General features: G+C 44.6%; 1 protein-coding gene across 3 annotated transcripts; it reads right to left on the minus strand.

The window, feature by feature from the left end:
* Window positions 1-796: 796 nt before the first annotated feature.
* blmh (bleomycin hydrolase) lies at window positions 797-18531 on the minus strand. 3 transcript variants are annotated; one of them, XM_076100446.1, is made up of 13 exons: window positions 18405-18531; window positions 16449-16646; window positions 15538-15647; window positions 14319-14460; window positions 14027-14115; window positions 13826-13918; window positions 6673-6828; window positions 6408-6566; window positions 6237-6304; window positions 5026-5143; window positions 4684-4750; window positions 3660-3718; window positions 878-1119 (listed from the first exon to the last, which is right to left on the minus strand). In XM_076100446.1, exons 1-13 carry the CDS (start codon window positions 18412-18414, stop codon window positions 1111-1113), a joined length of 1278 nt encoding a protein of 425 aa, XP_075956561.1. In that variant the 5' UTR covers window positions 18415-18531; the 3' UTR covers window positions 878-1110. The 3 variants fall into 3 exon arrangements, with proteins under 3 accessions (XP_075956560.1, XP_075956561.1, XP_075956562.1); XM_076100445.1 differs by lacking the exon at window positions 3660-3718 and having other exon boundaries at window positions 797-1119; XM_076100447.1 differs by lacking the exon at window positions 878-1119 and having other exon boundaries at window positions 3694-3743.
* Window positions 18532-18872: the final 341 nt, after the last annotated feature.

Consider the following 18872-nt stretch of genomic DNA (forward strand, 5'->3'; position numbering starts at 1 on the left):
GCCTCTTCCCCTCTAGATTTTGCTGAATTGACACTAAAAGCTATCCTATCCAAGCTCTCCCTTCTACATTAGGCCAGTGATGCAGAATGCTCTCAACAACAACGCTGCAGAAGGTGAACAGTAAGAACTTAGCTGACAGACCAACTGCTGGGAGGTCAGAGGTCGTCCCTACCTTGACAGGAGTGTTTTAACGCAGGAAGAGTTGGAACGTCGCTGAGAAGTGATTACAGGAGGCTGGACAGGAAGTGCTTGGAAAAAGAAGCTGTTCTCTGTAGAAATGGAGCGAGTATTGTTGAAGTGTGACCCTTTCCTGCTTTTAATATTAGATGGGAGATACAGGCAAAAAATAATACATATACACATGCATACCAATGCTACCTTTCTGGTTTAAACGGTATTTGTAGAGACAGGATGTTATGGTAAGATAGCGTGTTATTGGAAATTCTGCAAGTGTTATTCCAAGCACAGTAAATCACTGCTGTTTTGCACGTGTCCAAGAGGGGAAAGAGTCGCAGTGAAAAACACGACCATTGGTCTCGTATAAAAATATTTAAAACTCTGGAGCACACAGGAGTATAAGTGGAATTACACAGCAGTGATACAGTACTAGCGAGTATATAACTATTAAATATTCTGCTTGTTTGTGAAGCTGCCTTGTTTCAAAATTAAAAAGTGTTTATGATGCAATAAACCCACCTTTTAAAATGCTGAGGCCCAGATTCAGAGCCTTACACCATCGCAAAAAAAAATAAATGTTGTGGCAGTGTAAACAAAGGCAGACAAAAGAACCAGGCAGTCCAGTAAAAAAGAAAACAAAATCTTTATTATTTTGTCTAGAAGATTAGGCTGTTTTGGAAGGAAGTGTGTTCGGGGGGGGGGGGGGGGGGGGTATTGGAGAGGTAAAAGCAGCCGATGAATAGGGCGGAGTCAAATAGACCAGAGGTTGGGGCTAAAACCTGGAATTCTGTAGTTATGCCAGGGCTCCCATGGGGTCCCAGGCAGGAAGCACAACGGGCTCCTGTTGCATCACGTCCAGGACTTCAGCTGAGAGGTACTTCTTGTCTACCACCACCTCGTACACATATTCGGAGAACCAATCGTCCGTCATGATCAGGTAACCTACAGAGAAAGACAGGGAAGACAACCGATCAGTCGGGAAAGTCGGTTTTCACCTAAAACGATGGCAGTCAAGCGGAGAACTGGGATTAAAGAAAAAGAGGAAAAAAACAAATCAAAACTTGGAAATCAATCCAAATCAGGTCAAGTTGTTTGGTTCATCAGACGATTTGAAAAAATATTCTTGCGAATATTCTTACTCAAACAGTCTGTATTTTCAACATTCTTCATGTAACACATTTTATGAGTTGATCTATGATTGAAATTCTACGTTTCACAGTCTACGTCTATGGGGTAAAGGCTTTGTGGGCCGCATGGCTGACCAGTTGAACAAACTGACTGGCAGCACCACGTCCAGCTCTCTTAAGTCATCAATGGACATTAGCCTGATGATGGGACACCGGCTAGACCTCTTCAAAGGTTAGGTGGACTTTCACTGACGGGGAAGGAGTACGGAGTGCTGCTGAGAACAGAATGGCCGAACACACTTTGTCTATGCACACACGTTTGAATTGCTTCTTAGTGCTCTTTATCACCGAACTCTATTGTTACAACGGGCAGAAGGATGGAGGACGCTTCCCCAGCCTGCAGCGCAGTCTGCATTCGACATCTCTGCTTTCACCTCTGCACGCTCACCCTGATAAAACGAAACAATGCCCGTCTCTGTCTACATCAGCGCGCGCGTGTGTGTGTGTGTGTGTGTGTGTGCAGTCAAAAAAGGTCAACGTGGCCAAATCTGGGTGGTTATGAAAGCCAGCCTTGAACTTACACTGACAGAAGGCATGTTGGGATAACCTAAACCCTTTTTTCCCAGAGGAGGACGTAGCCCCATGCTGAAATGATTAATTTAAATGAAGAGATGCCTGCATGTCTGTCTTCTACTTAGATAACAGAAGGAGCTCAGATTTGGTCCTTGAACTGACACATACGGGAAGCAACTAGAGCTCGCGAGTGAATCAAAATAACTTGAAGCTATTTTGTTCTCCTCTTCCTCTTCCTCTCCTCGTGTGTTCAGAGTTGAGCAAACGAGAGCATCCCTCCTACTGTCGAGTTGACTTATCAAAGATGTCGGGGTGACCGCAGGAAACAATGTATCGGGGGATGGCGTGTCTGTTGTGTACGTGTGTTCTTCCAAGTACGCAGATCTTAGATGGCACGTTGCCTGGTTCTCACTGTGGTATCCGTGTGTGTTGATGTGAGCTTCCTGGAACCCGCGTGTTGGGTGGCATGGTGGTGTGCATGTGTGTGAATGTTGGGTGTCCTTATTTGTTTTTAGGGATAGGCTGACTGTCCCGTCTCAGAACAGATGGATGTACTGTAAGCTAGAAGAATGTGGAGCAGCCATCTTGCTTTCCAACGTGAGCAGCAATCCACATCCCATGACGATCACCGGCCGACATGAACCGTGGTTTGGACGTATCAAAAACACACTTGTTTGAGAAGAGGTTGGCTGGGTCGATGATTAGAGCACAAGATGCAGCTGTGAAATAATTTTGACAACGGTGCACCCGCAGAGCTGTGGTCAGACCACAGAAAAGGCATTTTTCACGTCACAGATACTGAAATAGGTCCTTTAAATGAGAGGGGACAGATACGGTACTGTGGTTTGGGTGTAAAATAATGGCAATGGATTAGAAGCATACGGTAAAGCTAATGAAGCTTCTCCTCCCAAGAATCTGTTCTGTGGGCTACAAAGGAAACCCTTCCGTCCACATTAACGTCATCTTCTTGTGTTTACTCAACAATAGAATCATGTTCGTGGAAAATCGTAGTTTCTCTCTCTCTCTACGCGTCAAACTCGTTCACAGCTCAAGCGAAACTCGTGACGAATGTTAAGGTGTCGGCCTCAGGGTCGAGCCCTGTCAAAGTGAAAATAAAAACCTCGGAGCGTGTAGCCAAGCATCCGTCTGAAGCGGTGTAAAAGTACGAGCTGTGGAAAATGGAGGAAACAGAAAGTTAAACCTCTCGTGAGAAACTCTTTTGGGGTCAGGAAGAATATGAAAAGGCCTGAAGGGAGACGTTAAGCCTTTAAAACCCTTATAAGCACACTCCACTCTCTCCCTCTTCTTCCAATTTATCCTTTGTCATCTTTCCAAAATCATCTCCACATCTACTTGCCGTTTATTTTTCCTAATTTCAAGCGGATTCGACCTGCTCTACGCTGCAATTTCTGTCTCAGCTCTCTCCTTTCTCCTGCATGCTTTCCTCGTCTTTTCTCCACTTGTGCCGTTTTTTCCCCCCTAAGACTTTGCCAAACAAACAAAGCCCCCGAGTTTCCCCTCGTGAAATTCACGTCTCGAACTCTTGTTCTCAAGCACTTTATTAATTTGGCTTTTGTAACGAGCTGGGGGCCCGGCCCTCCATATCTGCCGGTGTTTATGGAATAAGATATGCGTGAAATACATTTGATTTGACCGAAGGGGTTTTCCCAACAGTCACTACGGTTTGCGGGTTCAAGCAAATATTGTGAGGAGTATGTGTGTGTCTCTCTCAGTGTGTATATGCTGCACTGTATGTGTGTTGCCACACGATGCATGACTGACCTGAAATACTCTCCTATAATTTGCAGTGGAATGTGGAGCCCAGAGATGGAGAAGAGAGTCAGAGGGTCAGAGGAAGATGAGGAACAAGAGATGAAAGGAGAGACGGTAAAGTCTGGGGCAGTGATGTGGACGACCTGCTGTGTTGTGGTGCAAAACCCGCCTTACTTACTTAATGACAACACCCCCCCGATGCAGCAAAATGACTTACTGGTAAGTTTGTCAAATTCATTTAAAATTTGTGGTTTTCAAAAACCAAAACAACTCAGTTAGCCGACCACTAAAAAAAAAGGTTCAAAAGTTCCCATTTAAAAAAAAAAAGAAGGCATTTTGCAACAACAAGTCTTATGTCAGTGTTGTATCATAGATACTCTAATGCCCGGTCACACAAGCATATCAAACAGACATTTCACGGCGTAATCAATTCATTGGAGTTGTGAGCAGTCACCATGTCACCGAGCCACCATAAGTCCTTAAAACCAAATATTTTGCAAAGACATTTCGCTGTGCTACTTTCTGACCTTGCGGATTAGCTTATTCTGAAACTACGTTTATGCAACTTGACCCAGAAGCTCGTAGAACACAATGAGGGCCGTTGTGTGTGTGTGTGTGTGTGTGTGTGTGTGTGTGTGTGTGTGTGTGTGTGTCTGAGTCTTTATGAAACAGGACACAGCCAATTACAAGTTGATAAAGCAGCAGCTCAGGGGAACCTCTCAGTCTAATCCCTCTCTTAATTCAATAGACACAAACAGGAAGATGATGATTTATCACGAGACTCCGCGGTGTGAGAAAGATGTGAATGAGAGATGAGGAGGAAGGAGGACGTGAGAGCATGAATATGATTCTGGGACCAGATCCAGGTACAAGTTTAAGAAGTCACTGCTACATCTCTGTGACTAGACAACGATCAGGATGAAATATACTTTGCTCACAATTCGTTACAGGTTAAATCTAAAGAAAATAAAATCATCCTAAAGGACTGAAAGTAAGAGTTGTGTAATCATGCGTCATGTGTCTCTCAGCTTACCTTTGTTCCCACGGTCGTCGCCCCAGGAGTTTTCCACCCTCCACTTCTCAAAGCCTTCTTTCCCATCCTGAGAGAGGGACAGAGAGTAGACGACGGGTAGATACGAGTGAGAAGCTGGAGCAAAGAAAGTGTCCTAACAGCTGGGGCTACTTACACGGGGGGGGGGGGGGGGGGGTAAATTGACATCACTCTGAAGAATTGCAGCCGATTAAAGCAGCGTAAACACGCAGCGAGGCTTTGATGCAATAAACTCTGGATGTGTGTATTCCTGCCGGTCTGCTTGTGTACGTGCTGTATGTTTGCATGAGTTTACCGAGCAGCTGCGTGTTTGTGTGAGCGTACCTTGTCCGTGACAGCAGTGAGGATCATAGCGTGGGTCATGAGGGAGTCTCCGAATATCAGCCGCTCTGTTTTAGAGAGGTTCTTCACGGACACTCCGAACACGAGCTCATGGTTGAACCTGTGCACACACACGAATCACATTTCAGTACCTCCTACCTCTCCTACTAGCCCTTGATTTCACCCACACACTGATCACTTCAAGAGAACAGGTTAATGTTTTGATAGCTCCGTGGGTTCCGTTCACCTCATTCCAATTATAATCTACCGGCGCAAGAAAAGATCCGTGTGAAAGATGAGCTTCAGCGGGCAAATTTAACCCCGGCGCCAGCAACTCAGAAACAGATGCCGCTGCACCTGAAGGGCAACGAGAAGCAACTCTTCCCCTGTGGGGGGCAACGAGACCCTTCGTGAGGGCGGACCAGGTCTGCTCCAGTCATGGCACAGAGACTGGGATTCAACAGTGACCGACAGGAGAGGGCCAATTCACTGGTGGAATTGATTTTAAGACAGTTGCTTTACATTTAGATGGGGGTTGGGTGTCCAGCTGTCTCAAGCGTTTCAGAGTTGAAAGGTTCAGTGTAGTGACAGCGGTGCAAAACACTGAATATTGTGTGTGTGTGATGTTGTATTCCCTTGTTGTAACACACCTCTCCTGAAGGGCTTTGAAGCATAACATCCAAAATTGTACTGCATTCCCAGCCATGCAAACAAATTATGGAACTAAAGCCATGTTCGTCACGCTAAATGCCTTGCTTCTAATATCTGGGACAAAGGAGCAGAAGACTTGATTCAAATATCTCTGCAGGTCTCCGCAAATGTGTCTGCAATGGCGTATTGCGTGACTGAATGAATACAACCCACGATTGGCTAAACCCCCGTCGAGACACCAATGGGCTGTACGGCATCTTGAAACACCATAGAGTGTATATAAGAAGGGAAACACACCTAATTCAAACTCAAAAACAAGCGCTGATGTATGCAGAAAATCGGCACAAAGTCGTCGTATAATACACTTAATACAATCTCGCCAAAAACAAACTCAAAAGGGAGAAATCATGGAGCGTGCAGCCATAACTGGGCTACCAACGTTTGATGCAGTTTGCTGGAGAAGAATGCGAGTTTAGCCATGGACAGACACGCATACACTCACTGACGGACGCACCCACACAAGCACTCCCACCAGAGCTAATCACATGAATCATTATACTCACACGTTCATGTCGTTAATGCCCAGCTTGCCGTGGAAATGTTTCCCGACGTCACAACCGAACCACACCGCCTGAGAGGAGAAAGAGCAGCCGTTTGCACATTTATGAAGTTCACACGTACCGACACCCTCAGACCGACTGCGTCCACATTGATGCCCGTGTGCCCCGACCTACCTCCCCCTCCTTGATGGAATCAGCCGCAGCCTTTTTAAGCAGCTGGATGGCCTGGTTGTTGTACAGCGTGGTGCGGCCACCGACCATGTTACCGAGGAACTCCACGCTGTACAGCTTCCCGTAAGGGTTCTGTGGTCGGGGGTCGTTCACGAGGCAGACCTGAGGATTAGAGAGCGAACACATGGGGTCAGAAACAGTGCAACTGCCCATAGGGAGCCAGAAATAGTAACACGGCGTTTTCTGATGTGTCATTTGGGTCGCTTACTTTGTCCTGAATGTTGTATAGAGGTTTGACGTGCTCCTTGTAGAACTCCTGCGGGGTGAGGGGTCCCATGCGTTGGAAGTTCTTGTCCTTGTCCCTGTACTCCCAGCAGATGGTCTCAGGGGGGCTGCCTAGACAAACGCTGGCCACCCGGAACACCTGCAGAGCACACACGCTGAACATCAAACTCTAATCTGTGTTCAACTCATATCTAAAGGAGCCCTTCCACACAAAATGACTAGAATTAGACTATCAACTGCCTCTAGGGAGATTGCTGGAGATGTTTCTACATTTAATTTCCAGCTCATATTCTTAATGTGTGCTCATCTAACCCCTCAAACCAATGTCTGTCCTTGCATACACTCATCCATCAGTGCCTGGGCCTGCCCTCCATCTTTATTCATATCCCCCCCTCCCCCCTCCCACCCACCATGTGTGTCTTCCTGCGGCGCTGGAGTTCAGACCGAGTTCCTGTGGGCTATATCGGGTTGTTTGGACTGGGCCGTCTGTCAATCTTCTAACCTCCGATATAGTTATGTCAGGAATTTCCCCCCTTTTTGCTTTTTCACCTCTCCTGTCCTCTGCGCTCCCCTCCCAGGACCCGGCAGATGCTTTTCCTATCACGTACGATTAAAAAAGCGGCTGAGAAATTAGGATGCGACGCAGTCCATCCATTGTTGGTGGTAGATAACGTGTACTATGGCGAGTATTGTTCCGCTGAATGCTGATAAATCCCACTCTGTGGGTGTCACAAAGGACACAGTTCCAATAGATTTTAACACTATTTTTATTGACTTCTACTTCTGATTTCCAGACAAATCAAGCTTCTGTCTAATGAATATGGAGCTGACGGGGGGGATTATTTTTGGCTCGGCCTGGAGAAATAGCAGCCATGGCAGCAGTTTCCCATGCTTAGTCAACACATATTAAACACCCCTACATAAAGATGACATTCTTGCTCTCGGGGTAGTGGACACTGAGCCCACTGAGCCACCGTCCTCACCCCAAACAAACACACACAGAAATGCATAAACTCAGGCCTTGGCTTACACAAACAAACAATCCCCCTCGTCATCACAGAGACGCGTAAAGTCAGAAGTACAGACGCACAGAAAAATACACACATGCACAGAGTCAACAAAGGCATCTGTTCAACGCCCCTAATTCAACTACTTTGTTTAGACTGCCCTATGGGCAGGACGACATGCCACGGTGTCCATCCTCTTGTCTGGCCTGTGTTTGCCCAGATGCCCTCGGCACCCCGACGAGACGTCTCCGTTACCCCTTGACCCCCCCCCCCCCGCCCTTTTCTTTTGATTCCTCCTTTTTTGTCTTTTTCTTCCAAGAACAACTCTCCCTGGTAACTTCAAACCTTTCCACTCACTTTACAATTCGTCTTTCAGACGCCCTGAGACGTACTGCAAGCGTCCCTCTTAATGCCAGCTCAGCCTCGCACCCACTCATCCGGCCCTGTGCAAGGTGAATGATGGAGGTGTGAGGGGAAAGGCCTCAGTCAGAAAATAAACAGCCACAGCGACGGTCGAGCAGGATCAATATTGAAACACCTGCAGCCTCAACGACGGATATGTTTGAGTGACGGGGAGGAAGACGGAGAGAGGGAGGCTGACAAAACAGTTAACAGATAACTTACTGAAAGTGTCTCACCACATTTATTTTAACTAAAAATAACTTTAAATAACTTTTAATTCACACACACAATAACTTCCACAAAGCACTGGCAGCGTTAAAAAGAAGACTGATATAACTTCTAATCAGTAAATGTATCATGGTCGCATTTTCAACAAAGATTTTACAAATGATTTGAGCCCAAGGCCTCAGCGTCGACTTCAACTTCTTCATTACGTCAACCGCCTTACTCATAAACTCGACTCATGTTTTGGACTGCAGCTTGAAAAGATTCATATAATGTAGCATTCAAACTGTTGACAGGTTTCGGGAACCAGCCGTTATGAGGGTTTGTTAACAGGCAGCTTTCTCTTCAACTCATCAGTCTCTAGCAGAGGCCAGTCAAGAGGGAGCCCAACACATTCAGTAAGCAGGACACACCAACATACCAGCATGTAAAGAGGTACCCTTAAGCAAGGCAGTCCTTCTCTCCTGGACTAGATGTGTGGTCCGCTTTGCTGTTTTTGTCATCTTGTGTTGTAGCAGTGCTGCAGGCTGTTCGGCCCTGGCGTAGACTTCTTCTTGGTCCAGTGCAGCAATGTGTGCACCTGTGCCGACTACACTGTTTAAATAAAGATTTAATACCGGAATTAAATGCTAAATAATGTCTTCCACCGGATCAGTCTTTGAAATGAAGTGGATTAAATGGCCCCTTGTATTTTGTACCTTTAGCAGATAAATGATTTACAAATTAAATTAGAGCAACGCATGTTTAATGAAATACATTTTAATAAAATCATTTTCACACTTAACGTAACTGTCTGAAGCAGGCTCTCAACCAGTTCAAGCCAAATTAAAGGAAAAACCTGCGCCTCAGTGCTTCTCTGAGGTGAATGTATAACTATTGTCTAGAAGCTGGACTTGTGAGTGTAAGCAAATGACACCATGCAAACAGTTTGGATAAAAATGAGCGAAGGTTTTGATTAAACCTCCATGTTTTGTAAACATGCAACACATGTGGTCAGTGTTAAATTCTAACAATGGTGCACAGAAAATGCAAGAAATGCGAGCGGACATCTCTGGCTCGTGGTCGCAGCCCCCTAACAATGACACATCCGCAGGAACCCACCCACATCGAACAACAAATCAACTGAGTCAATAGCCAGCAGCGCGGACTCTCGGAGCAGCAGGCAGGAAAAGTTCCTCTGTGATTTGACGGCCGTCTCATAAATTAGACTTGTCTCAAGAATCACTCTCATTCAGAGCCAAGACCCGAGTCACACATGGTGTTTCTGATTCCATGACGCAATGGAGCACGGAAGGGCTACAGTCGTGGCGTGAGGGATACCATCTGTGTGTGTTCTGGTAACTGTACGTGCATGTACAGTGAATGTCCCTTTGTGTGTGTGTGCGTTGCCTACGTGTCTCTGTAAGTGAGAGTAGAGGAGCAAGGATACACAGCAGACACAGCATGAAAGAGAAAGACTAATCCTCTCTGCTTCAATAATGCAGCGTGTGGACACCGTCTTCCTAACAGCCTCTATGAAGACAAACGGGGCACGAGATCACTTCCTTGTTCTTAGCATAGGCGCATCTTAAAGTGGCTACTGCAGAGGTTTTTCCAGATACATGTGATGCAAAAACAATAAGACACTTGACACGCAAAAGGGATCCAGTTAAATCAAGCGCACCCTGGGTACAGTAAGTGGAAGCAGAGACGTTGACCCCGGTTGCCTGTCAGGGGAGTGTGTGTGTGTGTGTGTGTGTGTGAGGGCCGGCGTGACGAAGACCAGCGCACAATCAGAGCCGCCACGTGGGGAGGGTGGACAGCATCACCTCCACACACACCAAAGTAGGACTGACACGGCACCCGTGATCGGAAAGAAACGCACGTAGATGCAAATCCAGGTGAACACGTAGAGGAGGCCAAGAAAAGAACCCACCATGTAAGAGTACAGCCAGGCACACACAGGGCCTGCGTGTCCAACGTGTGCCATTGGCATACCTGTGAAATTGGTACCATTGTTAGTTTGTCAACCTGATGCTGCGATACCAATAAATGCCGAAATGCCAACAAATGCATCACCCGACACCATCGGTGATCGTCTGCGTCGCCTGATAAGATGTCAGTCGCCTCAAGTTTATTACATCCTCCCTAATTTACACAGCTAATATGGAAGCAGCAGTGCTCTCGACGCTGGAAGCAAATCAAACGAGAACCATTCGTCACGCCAGCGTACAGTCGGTGTAAATAAAGAATTATGTCATTCCAGAACAATTCTCATTTATTTTCATTAAAGTGTTTTCCATTAGTAAATTTGATGGCATGATTTTAAAAGTTCTGTTGGTGCGGTGACTATGTGAAATTCCTGTTTACACATCGAGTATACAGGAGGATCATGCTGTCGGTCGTTTGTGCATCTCTGTGTCTGTCCACGGCTAACCTCGCATTCTGCTGCAGAAAACTGCATAATATTTTGGTTGCCCAGTTATGGCTGCATGCTGGAGGACCTCTCGTGGTTGCGGTGACTCACACTTTCTCAAAAACACCTTTTATTGCCCATTTTATACTTCGATTGACTGCACGCTGACTCCTCACTCACTACTCTTAACAGAACAACCGGTACACACACACTGCTGTGCATCGCCGCAACTCAGCCGCTGCTAAGTGAGCAGACGGCTTGGTGAGTTTACTTTTGGTTTTGGAGAGATTGCATGAAGTGCATTTTATGTCGACTTCGAGCCGACTGCTTGTATATGTCGCAGCTTGTTTTTAGGCTGGAGTTAAGTGTGACTTAAGACGCTTTTCTGCCCATCGGCTGCTTACATCACTGGTTGTTAGTTGGCTCACTTTCATTGTTTTGGAACCAGAGCACACATTGCTGAATCGTAAAATAGCTTATTTTGTCTGACAAAAACAAAAAAAGTCAAAAGATCATATTTATAGGGATATTCATGAAGTTTATGAACCTGTCACCAGGAGACTAATCATTTAAACACAATTTATCACAGTACTACAATATGTCGAGTTGTCTTATGTGACATTTGCTTGATTTGGTGCCTCCTGCAGATGAATGTTGACACTTGTGTGAATCCTCCACTTATATACCTGATATATTGGCCATAACTTACATGTTGATCACAATATATTTCTAGCCAATTTTTAAATACAGAAAAGCTGACGAACATATTGTGCATCTTTAATTGAATCCTCTAACTTACTACTGGGGTCGTAACTGGAACAAAAACACGGAAAGATGATTAAATAAATTGGGATTTGAAAATATAAAAACAAATAAACGGGATTTGATTACAGATTGAACTCTTTGTCCTGAGGTGGGCGAGTGTTAATCTTTAGAACGCTGCTGGTCAAACGTACTCGAGACAATAACCGCGAGCAGTTTGGCTCCATTTACGTCAGCCGTTCCTCCGACATGACCGTATGCTCCATCACCACCGGCCGTGACAGAGCGGTGTTTCGCAAAACAAACCACTTCCAGGTGGACAAACAAACACACTGAGAACCCTCTGCGCCCTCCAGCCCTGCCGTGCAGTGCAGTGGGAGCAGTCGTTACTGTTGCACAACATATGTTCGTGTGTGTGTGTGTGTATGTGTGTGTGGTCATGGCTGGGCATCCACAGAGACGCTCTGAGATACAGGCGACTGTTTAAACAAGCAATCAGCCAGCAGCACAATGCAACCAAACAGCTGACAATACAGGCTGCATCACCAGACCCCTGTTCCGTGTGCCATCGGCTCAATGGGAGGCTGATTGACCGCTCATACATTGACCCTCAGACACACACACACACACACACACACACACACACACACACACACACACACACACACACACACACACACACACACACACACACACACACACACACACACACACACACACACACACACACACACACACACACACACAAAGCGTAAACAAACCCTCTTATGCATACACACCTACACAGTGTAACCTGTCACAAGTCACAAAAACACACTGTAGACAGATGACCGCATTTCACTGCACACACACAGGGACACAATAACTGGCGTTTCGTTCGTCACGTGTGTGAAAGACTTTGTTTACATGTGCCTGTTCACCTTTTATTGAATTTGTCTTCACTGTCCAGCGTCAGATACTCTGTGATGGACTGTTCCATAATCAGGATCGCTATCTTCAGCTTTGAGACATCTAAGGCATTGTGCAGGTCTTTGTTGTTCCTTTTACACACTCTGTAGTCCAGAAATGACACGCATACATTCACATCTGTATGTACACATATTAAAAGGGTATAATAAATCATACTACATTGCTCGACTACACTCAGGCAGGTATTTCGCAGGTTCTGTTATGGGAAAAACGAACTAAGGCCTTGGAAGCAAGACAGTAAATGGACCTGCAGTAAATGTTTGGTTCTATATCAAGTATATATAAAAATAAGGTCTCCCTGTACTGCACGCGTCAGTTCAAATGCAATCGTTAGCATGTCTATGCACCTGTATGTTTAATTAAGTCAGTCCGGTATTAAATCCTAGTGACACTGTGTGAATAATTGATTGTTAAATCTTCTTAATTACAAAGAAAACTGCTTAAATATAACCCTCTTATTTGGATCCTATCAGATGTCAATGTTGAACAAAGCATCACTATATAACTATTTGGGAATTACCCACAAATCATAGCGTTGTGATGTTTAACACTGGTTTACCAGGGGACGCCCCGGAGACGTAGTTTAAAACAAAGAGGACGGCACATGGGTCTTCAGCCTGGTAAATTACATTTACACAGAACATGAAATCAGAGGATTGCATGCGTAGACTATTATACACCTGGTTTATTCATCAAGCATTTCTGTTAATGTTGCTTCTTGTAGTTTCAGATACGTCCCTGAGGGTTCAGCGCTAAAGGCTTGGGACATTAGGATCGGGCTGCAGGCTGATTTTAGGTATCCCGTCCAACTGGCTCCATGTTGCTGCTGTCAGTTATTTAACAGCACCCTCTTCTGGTAAAAAAGGACCAATGTAAAATCTATTGCAATGCAATCCAGCAGCTCTGCCATAAATCCTCTATATACCATGTTTTCTTTCTTTTCATTGTCAAACATGTGTAAATACAATTTGTATTACTGAGGTCACAGCTAAAGGGGACCTTGTACTGGACTACATTACACTGAGAGCAGGCTTCAGTTTGTAATGTTAAACATTATAAAAACGTCTGTACCTTGTCCTAACCAGAGTCAATCAGTACTTTCTTATTTTGTGAATGGAGCTGCACACAGTAGTAGCAGACACAGGGTCTGTGTGTGTGGGCCCTGGTAGTTCCTGAACCTTTGGAAAGAAAACCCCGGGACTATTTCTGTCACCTGAAACTACTCTGGAGAAACTAAATTTAGTTCAGAGTTCCTCCAGTCAAAGACGGATTATCTTCCTCAATGAATACTTTGAATACTTGGGAATCTTCCTGTGGTAGAAGATCGCCCTATATAATATATACTACAACAGTTGCATGTGCTCTTTCAGTCTCACCTCCTCTATCATGGTGTCCATTGCATCAGACAGTTCCGCTTTAGTGGCGTCACTGGCCACCATGTTCCTCAGTCTTAGGCAGTATTCTCTCAGCTGCAACACACGGTGAGACAAAAGCATCAGCACTGCCTCACCGATTACGTGACTCACTGGTGTGCGAGCTTGATTACTTTGAACAAAAGGAAAAATGTGTAAACACACCTTATGATTAAGGATGTCATTCATTCTGCGCGAGGCCTCCGAGCTGTGGGACTCTGGAAAGCATTTCTTTGGAATCACGCCATACTTTTCTGAATACAGGACAAAAGAAAACGTAAAACAATAATCCAGTCAAACAACTCTAATGTTCCACCAGTGGGGTTTCTTTCTGTAAGGAGATTTACATGTAGAGTAAGTACAGTTCATCACCTAATCACTTATTGCACAACTCACACAGTCTAGTCAATCATTCAACATGAACATCTCGTGATTATGTGTCATGGGGAGAACTGACCAATGAGGTTGACCAGCATGTCCCACTGTCCTCCGTCATTGGTTGGATTGGAGAGCAGAAACTGCACCAGGCGTCCGTCCACCGGCTCCTTCCTCTGTGCCGTCTCCACACAGGCCTGGAGGAAGTAGTAGCAACGCTCAACCTGTAGAGAGAAGAACAAAGACAGCCGGGACGGTGAGGGGCGGCACAATCTAACAATGTACTACATGGTACAAAGAAGTGTAGACTTGAGACTCGACTAATGGACCAATTCAACCTCTAAGACTTGAAACATTCGAGCATCATGTTTTTACCAGCAGATAAAATAAGACAGTGTCAGGCAGGCTTTGCAAAGCCATCAATTATTAGATCTACGCTATGTAAAAGAACATTATTCACTAGAAATGCAGCGATTGATGTTTCAGATTTTATTTCCATGCATGCTGCTCAGAGTAATCGCAGTGACCGGCTCGTCTGCTGACGGGGGTTTTCACAGCAGTATAGAATAGATATTAGAGATCCGTTGAACTTCCTAACACTAAGCAGCTCATAATACATCATTAAAATACTAATGCCAAGATTCATTTTAATCAAAGCAAGTATTTAAATATAACAATATAATCATGTATTCCCTAATCATTTGAAGTGTGTTTTTATGCAAATATCCACTATAGATGATAATACAGTAAAACGATAACATTTAGTCTGGAGACTTGCTTTCAATTTTAGTTCTTGGAAAGAAAATCAGAGTCGGCAAAAATTGGAATCGGCAGGTCAGACTTATTTTGGCAGACTTAAAACTTATACTTGCTACAGTTGTGCCAACACATCTGATAAGCTACTGGCTGATAGGGGGGCAGGATATTCTTCAAGCTACATATTTAAGAAAGGTGTATTATTGAAGGTGGAACAAACAACTGTCTAAATATCTGGGAGAAAAAGACACAACGTCATCAAGACAAAGAGACAGAGAGCGATAAAAACATGTAGCGAGGTGTCACTGTGACGTCAGCCCTGAAAGAGCACTGACCACAACACAAAAGAGGGTTTTATTTGGACAATGACTATCTAGTAGTAGAATGCTGCATATTAACACTAAATCAATGCGCGCACACACACACACACACACACACGATTTGCTACAGTAGTGGCAAATCGTCACTATAGTCACTGTAGTAGTGAATGCAATAAAAAAAAGATTAAAGAACTACTCAATAAATCTGCTGGTTCTACTTCTTACCTTGTCCCAGAAAAAAAGATAGGACTGACTAAACTCAAACTCCTCTATGTTAAATTTCTTCATGAAGGGAAGTCGCATGACGTTGAGGCACGAGAAGATCCAACATCTCCCTATAAAGAAAGGGAAGACAGAGAAAGACAGAAATAAGTCGCTGAGTATCCTGCGTCTGCACAGGTGGCAGCAACGCTACTGGCTCTCTTCATTTAGTCACAAACACACTTTGAACATTCACGTCTAAGGGCTATTGGAATGATGGTTTAATGATTATTGCATAACCACTGTGTAATAATTGAGGATTTTTTTGTCGAGACAAACTTTTATAGCCGACACTATATCGGCCCAAACTTAATGGGTGGTTCCAGGTGACCAGAGTCCACGCAGCAAACAAGATTCCAGCCAGGAAACAGCAGACTTAAAACGTGTCATGTATTGTCAGCGCTAGATCTTAGCGTGAGCTTCAGATAATAATGCAAACTGAAAAACAAATAGTGCTTTTACTGAGAAATTGATAATCCAGCTCGCAACTTGCAAATCAAATTTAAGGGAGCCTCCAACGTCATGCAAACACAGTGCAAACTCTGTTGAAAACTGTAAAATATATCAAAAGTTAGAGCGTGCACATCCATCGTTTGTGATGGATAAGACACTGGAAGGGTACAGGTGAATGAATATGTCTATATGTCAATTCTGATCTATTTCAGAAATACATTCACTTACCAACGTTCGCTGAATAACAGATATTTGTGCAATCTATTGTTGCAGTGAGGACTAAAATATAAATTCACAAACTAGAACATCTTAGGCATCTGTGTGTGATGACCCAAGAGGTAGGACATCCACTCAAACACACTCTTTATCGTGTAAATGGTACACTTACAGCATGAATGTTGCTCAACCGCATTATGTCCTACCTGAGTTTTTCTGGTTGGTGACGGGCTTGCCCTCTGTGGGGATAGAGTGCTGGAAGATGTGCACGGTATCCTGGACAGTCTGCCGGTGCAGACAAACCTCCAACGGGTCGATGCAGGTCGACACATTCTGGGCCAACAGGTAGCGCGGCTCGGCCCGCAGCCGCTTGAGGAAGGTGGACACCTTCTCCTGACTCAGACCTGAGGGAGCAAGGAGGAGAGGGGGGAGAAGGATGGATGAGAACAGCAGAATGAACGGTAAAAAATACTGACGAGCAGAAATAAAACTTGTACCAGGAAGACTTTCACAGCCAGACAGCTGACTGTAACTACGAGGAGGAATTTCCTATTGCCCCAATGCCCCTGACTCATCTGTGCACTTTAGGCTTACACTTGCTTCCTCCTTAATATCTGATTTATGAGCACTCACATACTCGGATGTCACGATAATGCCTGGAAAAATACCAGATCGATAGTTATAAACTAACAGCACATAATTTATTGACTAAGACAACTTACTGGCGCATGACTTCTCTCCCCCCCCCCCCCCCCTCCCACCATCCATATAGAGAATAGTCTATCAGGTGCATTGAGCACAATAATGATTACAGCTCTGATAAAGAATGAAGGACAGACTTGGCACAAGACAATGACAAACAGGGAGGTGATGAAGAATGCTTTAGTAGCGCTGTAAGTGGGAGATAAGGGCTGGTATCACTCATCTGTGAGAGGAACACACTGGAGAGCTTGTCTAGTCCTGTTGGACAGTGGAAGAATGTCACAACGCGACAGAAGAAACTGCCAGTGATGTGCGGTTTGTAATTCCATCAAATAAAAGTGCAGAGCAATTAAACATGGAGAGGGACATTGCCCAGTCATGCATGCCGCCTAGAGTTCGACCTCTCTCTCTCTCTCTCTCTCTCAGCTGCATTCTGTTGTTCTCCATTGACACAAATTGATCGACCGCCGCATGTTAGGACGGTGTCAGACTTCATTAACCGTCATAAGGATAAGGATGTTTATTGTCATAGCCCATATCATCAGAAAATAAGCACAACCGGGGCCTTAAGGCAGAGGGCTATTTCCAGAGCAGGCCTGCATGGGGTCCTGTGTCAACATGACACTGTTCTTCTTGTGGTTGGTTTTTTTGACACTGATGAGTATAGATAGAGAACGAAGGGGGAAACAGTGCCAGCTGTATTACTGATCCAGCTGGCATGAAGCCTAAAAGTTGAGGCTCAGTAGACAAAAATCAAAGTCCAAAAATCTGACCATTTATGTCACCATTAAAGTCATTTTTAATTCACACTTACAGGACAATTAAATAGCTCTATGGAAGAGAACAAGTAGTTCACAGATGTCTTTTAAATAACCATCTGACCTTTGCCTGACAATAAAAGTGAAACCTGAGGTTAGTGAGAGAGATCGAAACAATCCAAACTCAAATGACTTGATTTACAGCTTTGTTAATAAGTATGACATATTGCAAGAGTAGGTTAATGCAGGTGAAACTCTACTGTATAAAGAATATTTTCTCACTGAAATAAATCGTGAACGCTCCCACTTTAAATACTTTTTTTTGACAGCTTCTAGTATTTCTAATTCCTTTCTTGCATGGCTAGCTCCATGAGCTAACATTTCCGGCTCCTTTAAGCGGACACCAGCTTTTAAAAACTAGCGAGTTAAGGCGTGTTGACTTGTCTGTGTCTCTAGTCTGGATGTCGGTGCCTTGCTGGCGGCGTTGTCGGCATTGAACTGACAAAACCTAGCACGAGTAAACGACGGCAAAGTCATGCTAGCAAGGCTGGGGCATGCTATCGGAACGGATGCTAGCTTTAGCCTGTTAGCTTCCTCAGCTGTCATCCTCTAACGTTAGCTGTCAGATACAGACCGAGCTCGAGTTGAACGGTGACGCAAACCGTCAGGACTGAAACGGGAGAAATTAGCACCTCAACCTACCAGTATCCATGCTTGCGTGGAGCTTGAGGAGCGTTGTCTGTTTTCCTGGAAAGTCACCGGCTCTTTGTTTATCTCATTCACCGACAGTCAGTCAGTGTGATTACAGGGTGCGCTCGTTCGTGCACACGCGGCCGGTTGTGTCTCTGACGTGGCGGCTGGGCGGAGTTTACGGGTTCGAACAAGTGCTTAAAGCATATAACCCGTTTCAGTAGCAATGGAAATTAATGTTTTTAAATGTAACCTAGTGTGTTTTTTATTTTTAACAAAAAGACTCAATAATCAATATTGGTTGTGTGTGTTTTTGAATACTGTTTAGCACTTACATACATATGCATGACACATACAACATAATAATATAGGCTACTGTTTGTTTTTACCACAGAGAGCACAAAATATTCACTACTGCAAATGTTTTGTGCAATGTAGTGTAAAATTGATTCACAGCTTTTATTAATTCCACAAAGAGAC

The sequence above is a fragment of the Anarhichas minor genome, unplaced genomic scaffold (assembly GCF_050575085.1).
Source record: "Anarhichas minor isolate MPS153535 unplaced genomic scaffold, ASM5057508v1 ptg000026l, whole genome shotgun sequence".
Lineage (NCBI taxonomy): Eukaryota > Metazoa > Chordata > Actinopteri > Perciformes > Anarhichadidae > Anarhichas > Anarhichas minor.

Coding starts and splice junctions, on each gene's coding strand:
- blmh (XM_076100445.1), bottom strand. Junction 13,919..14,026: donor ATGACATCCTTAATCATAAG/GTGTGTTTACAC, acceptor CGTGTGTTGCAG/CTGAGAGAATACTGCCTAAG. Junction 6,567..6,672: donor TATACAACATTCAGGACAAA/GTAAGCGACCCA, acceptor TCTAATCCTCAG/GTCTGCCTCGTGAACGACCC.